The 9,644-nt window shown below is 41.4% G+C and overlaps 1 protein-coding gene across 2 annotated transcripts; it reads left to right on the top strand.

Annotated features, from left to right (window-relative positions):
- Positions 1 to 978: 978 nt before the first annotated feature.
- LOC100842658 (high mobility group B protein 15) lies at positions 979 to 7,397 on the top strand. Of its 2 annotated transcripts, XM_010237129.3 has the most exons (7): positions 979 to 1,189; positions 1,399 to 1,624; positions 2,646 to 2,724; positions 5,711 to 5,873; positions 5,955 to 6,038; positions 6,308 to 6,690; positions 6,781 to 7,397. In XM_010237129.3, the coding sequence occupies exons 2-7, from the start codon at positions 1,404 to 1,406 to the stop codon at positions 7,180 to 7,182; spliced, it is 1,332 nt and encodes a 443-aa protein (XP_010235431.1). In that variant the 5' UTR covers positions 979 to 1,189; positions 1,399 to 1,403; the 3' UTR covers positions 7,183 to 7,397. The 2 variants fall into 2 exon arrangements, with proteins under 2 accessions (XP_010235431.1, XP_003572521.1); XM_003572473.4 differs by lacking the exon at positions 979 to 1,189 and having other exon boundaries at positions 1,205 to 1,624.
- The last annotated feature ends 2,247 nt before the right edge of the window (positions 7,398 to 9,644 follow it).

Below are 9,644 nucleotides of genomic sequence, written 5' to 3' on the forward strand. Positions count from 1 at the left end.
CAGCGTGGAATTGCACGAAGATGTACTCTTGGCCCAGTCAAATTGATCTTCGCAATGTGTGCCAACAAACATAAAAAACTGCAGCTACATTTATTAGCAATTTAAAAATGATTATAGGTGTTTTCACAAATATGTTGTTAGGCCATAAGATCAGAGAAAAAAGAACCACCTAAATTACGTTTGTTCATATTACACGCGTCTAAGGACATCGGCGAGTTACACAATATTTTTTTAATGAATTACATAAAAAATTGTGAATTTATATTTAACATTTCATTTGAATGAATTAAAATTCAGAAAATCAGAAACAAAATCTTTAAAAAATAATAATAGGGATTTAAGTGAGGAGAAAAAAAATCAGAACTTAAGTTGAACTGAATTTATTAACAATTTTAAACGTACCCTAACGTAACTTATCTGAGATTGAAAGGGAAGTTTTGGGATTGATAACTATAGGGATTTAAATGAGGAGATTTGTTTAGAGTATGTTAGCTGCATCGTGAAAAGCGGCCACCCAAGAACAAAACAACGCATCGTTTGTCTCCCGGAACTCTGTTTATGACGTGGGCATCTCCCCAGCCTCGCCACTAAAAATCACATTCGAAGAGCAGCCGCTGGTTACCCGAACCAAATACCAAATTTAAATCGTCTCGACGCACATCGCCTCAAATCCCGTTGACTGAGTCGGTGATAAACTCTCCAGCTCACCTGAAGCCGCTGATTACCTGGAGCAATTACAACCTGCTACTATTCGCAAATAAAAAATAAAAAAATACAACCTGCTACTTCCTGGCAAAGCAAATATATCTTGTCTCTATCTATAAAGAAAAGGAGGACAATAAAGGGGTTCTATATATATCTAGGCAACATACGAATTGCTTCCATTCTTTTGCTGGCATAGGTCTATGCATATCTATATCGATACCTGCCTATAATTACTACTGGACTCCCCATATCTACCTATCTATGTCTTCTTTATATTTGACGGTAACACATATGGCGGAGAACAAACCTTTGGGTTTATAACGTTATCTCTCTCTCTCTCTCTCTCCCACGTCTTCTCTTCCCCTTTTCCTTTCGATCTGTAGCGGTATTTTATTATCGCTAACCCCCCCACAGTAATCAAGCCCGGAAGACGAAAACCTAAAGCCAAAGTCGGAGAAGCGAAATATTTTGGCCAAGCGACGAGGTGAGTGCGCGCCGCGCTAGCTGTACATGGTGGCATGGCATCTGCTTTTCTTTAAGGGGGAAAAACAATAGATGTGCCGCCGCCCCTATCTGGGCCTGCGTGCCTCTCCTCCTCGTTACCGTGCGTGCGTCCCCGCCTGCCTGTGGCGGCGGCGGCGCGGAGCCGGCGATGGTGACGATGATGGTGACGGGTTGGTCGCGTGTGCGCAGGGGTGATGAGCGCGGCGGCGGCGGAGATGGCCGTTGCGGATGCTGCTGCTCCTGCTGCGGCGGGGAAGGGGAAGGAGAAGGTGGATGAGCCGGCGCCGGGGAGCAGCAAGGGGAGGTTCCTGGCGTACCCGCCGCGGATGGCGGAGCACAAGGCCGTGGCGGCGGACGCCGCGCTCTTCAGGGCGGCGCTCGAGAGGCTCCACGCGCACATGGGCACGAAGCTCAAGTAAGGGATAGGCGGCAACCGCCGCCTCTTGCCTTCTCTCTCCATTCATGCCTTCCTACCTGCATCAATCGTTGTCGATCTATAATCCATGCGCCTGCATTATAAATTTCGAGCTGTTCGATATTATTTTTTTGTATCCGATGCCGTGAGGCTATAATTGTCCTTGATGCTGTTGCATTTATTTCCGTTTCCCTTCGAGTTGGTGATAAAGATGGGGAAGCGAGAAAGGGAAGTTTGGGATTGATAACGGATGATGCAAATGCTTGCATTTTTTGCGCTTGTATACGTTTCGTTTGACTAATCTGTTGATATTATGTGGCCAAAAATGGCTTAGGCCATAAATCTGTTGATGTCGATTACGTAGCTAGTCTGTTATCTCTTTTGGCATAGTTGGCTTACACCTCTGGATATGGGATTACTGTTTGGTTCAAATTGGATTCTTCAATCTTGCCCTCTAGAAGAATTATATACCAGTTACCAATCTTGGAAATACACCAGTTTGCATCCGTTTACCGTCAGTCATTTAACAGGAGCCCACATCAGTTGTGGGAATTCCTTTTCCCCTTATTTGTTTCACTTAATAAGCAAAGATGTCTACATGGGACAAGACCAGACATTAATATATTTTTTATCTACATTGAGTACAATTACTCTTTTGCAGTGAAGATGCAATCCAAACAGTTGTACAAATGGAGTAAAGAAAAGGGCCCATTTTGATTTTCTTTCTTTTTATTTCTCTTGTTCAGCAGAAGAACTGAACCTTCGTTTGCTTGCTTGCTCTTTGGTCTGTTGTTACAAATAAAGACTTTAGCTGGATTATATAGAAAACTGACAGGTGTGGTTTTCTAAGTTAACTTGAATATATAAAATATCTGTGCACATCGTTAGTAATATATAATTATATCAGCTGATGGATAATTTCATTATCGACTTGTGTGTGTATTTCAATTATTATTTTCTCTACTCTTATCACTTAACATGCATTATTTGGTGTATCTCTAACGTGTCATTGTACTGTAAGGGTGCCAATAATTGGTGGAAAGGACCTGGATCTTCATCAGCTATTTAAGGAAGTCACTTCACGAGGTGGCATTGATAAGGCAAGAAATCAGTCCGATTATTTAGATTTTATTGTTCGGAGTTCCTTATTGTCTGGTCATATTTATTAATTTGTGCTGGGGTTCTACAACTTCGTCACTTTTATGATCAACTGTACAGGATATCTCTGCAGTGCTGCTACTGCCAAAATGTAAGAAACTCTTGACGGATGACTTTAGGGTCTATCCGGATCATAATCCTGAGGAACTTATAGATGCAGAGAATCAAAGTGGACTGAACTCAAATAACATTTTGTTTTCCTTGGTATCTGTCCCCTTAAAATGGTACAGACCGGAAATATTTATAGTACTAAAGTAAATGTACTTCATGCCTTCAGTTTGGCTGTGATAGTATCTACCGACTTTACGGGAATCTTTTATTTTTCCTAGTTACGTCGCTTTCTGAATGATGCATTTCGTTAGAGTTAACATGGCACCAAGGTTAGCACTTCCTCACGCATTAGAACATACAAGTATGGTGCCTGTGCGTTGCTCCATAACAAAAAAAGGTGTCGGCCTCTGTTTAATTATTTCATACTACCACCAACCCTCTGCCTGCTCTAGTTTAACCGCAGGCCGATGTGTTGCCACTCTGCTGCCATCATCCTTGTCAGTTGCACTGTCATTTGCGCCTTCTCCAACTCTGGCAAATCATCGCCACCATTCTCTTCAATTCCGTTGATTGATGGCAAAGTTCTAGCTTTGCAGTTTTACGCTATGAAAAGAACCAAAAAACAGTTGCCCCGCTAATTCCAATATGCTATGACACATGCACAGATTCACCTCATCAGTGTGCATGACGTAGAAATTTATCGACAAAAATAGTTCCAATCCTAGGGAAGAAAAATGCACAAACATCAGATAGACTGCATCTTTCCATGAGTCAAGAATTCAAGAGGTCCCAAAATCTAAAGCAGGTCAATTATCATGTGGCCAGTTTGATAATCATAATACTATAGTCAAAGATCTTCCCTTTTTCCCTTCCCAGATTTTACAAACCCATCGAGTCATTCCAGTAAAGATGGACTCAATTTTCAGCTGATGCCATTAGGATGTTTCGCTTATCAACATGCCGTGCATTGTTGGCGGCTTGGCGCTGCCAGCACACTCATCTGCCGACAACATCACCAATGCCTCACACTCCCAGACTAACATACCACATGCAAGTCTATCACCAGCATTTCCAACATGTGCAATTGAATGCAGTATTCCATTTTGTTTTTTATGGAAGTTAAGATAATAGAACAACTGCACAAATGGAAATTTGTTACTTCTGGTATCCTTTTGAGTCATCTCCAGTATCCCACCATTGGTTCCAAGACCAGGTGTGCAAGTTACAATGGGGAATCATCTCTGCAAGATCCTGAATTGAGTGAAAGTATGATGAAGTGTCACTTCTTTACCATTGAGGACTTCATCTCCAATCGGCGGCATGACCTGTGGTGGCCAGGTCCTGCAGATGAGACGTCAGGGGCAGAGGTTCCCCCTGCCGACTCCCCTCCTGCCATCATGTGGCCAGATTCTGCGCAGGGGACTGTGGGAGAGAGGGACAAAGGGGGTGAGACTCATGCACGTTTGAGAGAGATATGCGATCGAGGTTATAGTGCGTGTGTGGAATATTTTTAGGCCGAACGGTTTTTTCAGCGCTAGTAGAGGGGAGACGTATGGCCAACCAACGACGATTCAATCCATCACTACCAACTGCAAATTAAGAGATAGTATAGAGTATAGATATGGATAGTAACAACACTAATAGTCATGTATTACCGTTCTGTTCTCAGCTTATGGATAGTAACAACACTAATAGTCATATACTCCCTCCGTCCAACAAAAGATGTCTCAAGTTTGTCAAAATTTGGATGTATCTAGACATGACTTAGTGTATAGACACATTCAAATTTAGTCAAAGTTGAGACATCCTTTGTTGGATGGAGGGAGTACTAACATTAAGATATAAATTGCGGGAGTATTCTGTTCTTAAGAACTGACTGCATATATTTACCCCTTCCCCGCTCCCAACTACGCCTAGTCATACAGTAAATGATAATATGGTCGAGTGTGCTGAAATTCAGTTTTCATGAATATGCATACCGTTGTATTTATGACAAAGTTATTTTTAATGTCAATCATGTGGTCTGTCTTAATGATCCTGTGCACAAGGTGCCCTGCAAAATATCATCACAGTCAGGTTCAAACTATGTCACTGCTGTTGAGATTAATAGCTGAATTCTGTACAAATTCTTGAAAAAGATTGACCTGCATGAATTGCAGTTACACTTTGGTAGTATGGTTAACTCAAAAGTTTGCGTCCATAGAGTATTCACTTTGCTAAGCTTTTCACTCAAATTTCAATGGGCAAAGGAATTTACTCCCTGTGAATACTATTCTCCCCTTCTCTTGTTGGATTGGTGGATTTTCATCTTCCTTCAATTCCTGTTCCCCATATACCCAAATATGGGGTGATGGGAATACTCACACATGACATCTCATTCCCACTTGTTTCCTGCCACGATCTAAATATAGTTATAACATTTCTCATTTAGATGCTTGAAACTTATTACATAAGATGGCAGTTTTTGAGAAAAACATCAGTTTAGTACGGCCCACTTGCAGTTCTGTTGAGACAATAATGAAGTTCCTAATAATCCTCCACCTCCAGAATCATCACTCATATAGAATGTGTTAAAACACGTGGACTGATAAATGTACCATATGATTCTGAATTTGGAGGGACGTAACATGTTTTAGGCATGAGAATCTGAAATGATAATTGCTTAGCTTCTTGGACTTGGCTAGTATGAATATCGTATGTAATGCTTTACTACATTTTAAGGATGCTTAGAATATCTGTCAAAGAAACACAAGTTGAAGGTATTGACACTTCAAAATTTGTGGTGTTTTCGTTATCTCATTGTTAGTGATTACTTTATCTGCCAACATGGAAAGTCAGTCTGTCAGGTAGATAACTAAATGTTGTTGCCTCTCACAGGTGAAGGCAGAAAACAGATGGAGAGAAGTTACTGCATCATTTATTTTCCCTGCTACTGCGACAAATGCTTCTTTTATGTTGAAGAAATACTATATGTCACTGTTATACCATTTTGAACAGCAATATTTCTTTGGAGCAGAAGGCTGGCATGAACAAGAAACTGGTGTGTGCAATCTACAGAATTTCTTCTTCTAGTTTTGGCTGTTGCTTTCTTGCCATTACTAATACCATGCTATCTCTGTAGATCCCAGATCAATGTCCTGCGTAGAAGTGAGAGCTGAAACACAAGCTACCCAGAAAAGAAAAAGGGGCAACAGTGGTCCTTCAGGTCAGTTTCTGTTGACTCATCCTCTTTACAACTCAGTTATCAGAGAGGGAGAAGCCTTGGACTATCAGTAATATTAGTACTTGCAAGATTTTCTAACACAAAACAAGTTTAGTTTGTCTGTCACTAATTTTATCTATATCAATCAATTGAAGGTTGATACTTGATACAAACAAGCACATATGAAGTAACAAAGTTGTGCTGATTTAATACACTTGAGGAAAGATGTTAATATTTATATGACTAATGCCTTTTTCCTTCAACTGTTTTAGACCCAGCTTCGTCATCCGATAATGTTGACGTGGATGTTCTAATTGATGCCAAGTTCGAACATGGCTACATTGTAACTGTTACTACGGGATCAAAATCGACGAAAGCAATCCTCTATAATTTCACAGAGGAACCTGCTCTTGCAACCCCGGCACCTGCTATTGCTATAAACAACACTGATTTGAAGGGTGGACGTAGGCGCAAGCGACGCAGAAAGAAGCTGAGTACGACAGACCCCAGGCATCCCAAACCAAATAGGAGTGGCTATAATTTCTTTTTCCAAGACCAGCACAGAATGCTTAAGCCAGAATATCCTGGACGGGACAGGCTGATCAGCAAAATGATTGGTGAACGGTGGAACAATCTAAGCCCTGAAGACAAAGCTGTAAGAGTACAAGTAAAAAGTACTTAAATTTCACTAGTTTAAATCATTAACTATTTTTTCATGCGATATGCATTTTGTGACTCTCAATAGGTGTACCAAGAAAGAGGTGTACAGGACAAGGAGCGCTACCAGGCTCAGTTAGCTGCTTATAGAGAAGAAATTAGAACAGGACAGCCTATCAGCAATGCCGTGCCTATCCAGCAGAGATTTCCTCGGACAGAAGTAACTATTGATGAAGTGGACTCCAATGTGAGTAAAGGAGATATGCTGCTGTCCAATCAAGGTTACAATAACAGCAGCGACGAGAGCGACGATTCGGGAGGAAAACTTGTTGAAGATGAAGAGTTCAACACTGAGACGTCTCCGGAGCCGAGCATGGAGACTACTGATTCTCCTGGACAGCTCAATCCTTCTGCTGATGGTGACCAATTTGAACTTCGCAGGAGGGAGAACCCCAAGGAAAATGAGAAACAGAACGCTCCACCTAGCTGATGATAAAACATGACTTTAATGGTACATTTCTGCAAGTAGAAAGATTGGAACAATTAAGTTATTAAACTAAGCTGCCGGATATATCTGCTACCTTCTTGCAGGACCATTTTGCTTCTTTTTTTCCCTTCTATATATCGGCATTTTCTTAGCAACTGATGCGTTTCTGTTATGTGGATTATGCTCAATTAGCAAATGAAATATTCTTTGTTTTAACAGTTTGGGCTTTGCATTGTTCATTTCTTCTAAATTCCTGTAGTATCGTAAATTGTAGAGGTGGATGCATTTTTTACTTTGGTGTCCACGTTATCGCTGGCTGTCAGGTTGGGGCGTGCAGTCCGAGTGACAAGTGAATGCGCTTTGGGTAGGGTTTGCTGGTTGCAATCATATGTTTGCATGGTTGTAAATAGATGCGGGTAATGTCGATCTAGACGGTAAAGAGACAGGAAGCTGTAGTCCCCAAGCAGCCTTTGTAACTGTCAAAAAATGTCACTATGGATAAAGGTTTTGGCGAGATCGTGCTACGGCGACATTGATGATGGTTGTTTGTATGCGCAGCGCCTCCTGCCTGCCTCCTCCCAGGGCCTTGCAGTTGACACTTAAGCGTCGGACACTCGTTCTGTGGTGATGCATGGTCGGGGCCGTCCGTCGTCTCATCGGGCTGGGACCTGTTCGATTGCGTCAAGAAATATTGACTGTCTGGATGAAACTCTTTGACTTTCAACTAGTTGCAATGATGCAACGAGAATGTGATATTCCTCGAGACGGCGATAGATACTTTGGAACCTCTGTCCATGAATTTTATGTCTATGGAGCATGATTTTGCATCATTAATTTTTGCCGTGGGTATTCATAGATACTCAAGTCGCTCCATGAATATCCAGTTTAATTAATGAAATAAAAGACTGCAGCCCTAACTTTTATTTCCAAGTCCCAACCCTAAACGCGCCCACCCACTCCACGTGTTGCAATTAATTGACTACTTTCATGCATCGCAGTGTTGGCTGTCAGTCCCACGCTTTTAGATGCAATGATGCAAGGAGAATGTGATATTCCTCAAGAAGGCGATAGATACTATGGAAGCGATATCCATGAATTTTCATTGGTAGGAATTCATAGATACTCAAGTCGCTCCATGAATATCCAGTTAATTAATGAAATAAAAGACTCCAACCCTAACTTTTATTCCCGAATCCCAACCCTAACCGTGCCCACCCACTCCACGTCAACCCTAACCCGCCCACCCACTCCACATGTTACAATTAATTAATTCTAAAAAGGTTGCATTCTAGTCAATTAACTAAAAAGTTACCTTCTTTCATGTGTCGCAATGTTGGCCATTGGTCCCACGGTGACCATGGCGAGCAGACAATCCCGCAGTGACCATTGTTGTTGCTCCATGGATCTCCAATGGATATTGATTGTGACCCACATCCTTTCACAGGGGGCAATAGACTGGGGATTGGATATGAGAATGGACCTGGATGAGGTCTGCCCATCCAGACCCGCTACATTGCCATCCATAGATATCCTGTTTGACAATCATTTGTCACATGTCCTCCCCTTTTCGGATTGCCACCGTCATTTACATGCGTAGGAGACTAATATTAACTTGTCTAACCTCACAGAGCCACACTCATCATCTACAAACCATGTCCCATCGAACCAAATGACATTCTCTCCCCTTGCGAAAGGAGGATTTTCTATTTGTAATAGAAAATCCTCCTTTCGCAAGGGGAGAGAATGTCATTTGGTTTCAACGGTACTGTCCCGGGCAATAAGTACATTTAGTATGATAAATGAAAACCCCTATCCAGACAAGTTTTACTTCAGATCTATCATGAATTCAGAAATATCGCCCGATTGTACAACTGGGGACGTATCATCTTCTTGTAGCATGATACCCCCACATTGGTCCCCTAAAGCCCCATGCAACCACCGAGAGATAGTGATCTGGCCAAGGTTATTATTAACAAAAATAACGGAGCATCTTTATGATCATAAAACAAATAGTACAACTCACAGATATAAGACATTATCCCCATGCCACACGCCTAGACATCCTCCCAAAACCTCACCTGTTCCCCAAAATTCACCACACAAGTCTTACCAACAAGATAAAGATGTTAAAGTTCAGCAAATCCTTCCATCATGGAAAATCATAGCAATAGATCTATGTATCAAATATTTGCCGGAAACAATAGATTGCCACATCCTATTCTTTTTAGGCCACATGCATTCTAGATGTATAGGCTGGAGGTAATAAAGTTTCCATTTTTTTTAAAAAAAAACATGTTTTTGTTCTAGGCGCCACCACCTTTTGCAAAGCAAGTTAGAGTTGAAGGACTCAATCTTTGTAAAGCCTAGAGAAGAAAACAAATTAAAATCAACCAACTCTTACAGAACCATCTTTAAAAGAAAAGAAAATTACACGCAAGTTCTTGTAGGTAAACGTTGTTGTCTTC

The sequence above is a fragment of the Brachypodium distachyon genome, chromosome 3, assembly GCF_000005505.3.
Source record: "Brachypodium distachyon strain Bd21 chromosome 3, Brachypodium_distachyon_v3.0, whole genome shotgun sequence".
NCBI classification, from domain to species: domain Eukaryota; kingdom Viridiplantae; phylum Streptophyta; class Magnoliopsida; order Poales; family Poaceae; genus Brachypodium; species Brachypodium distachyon.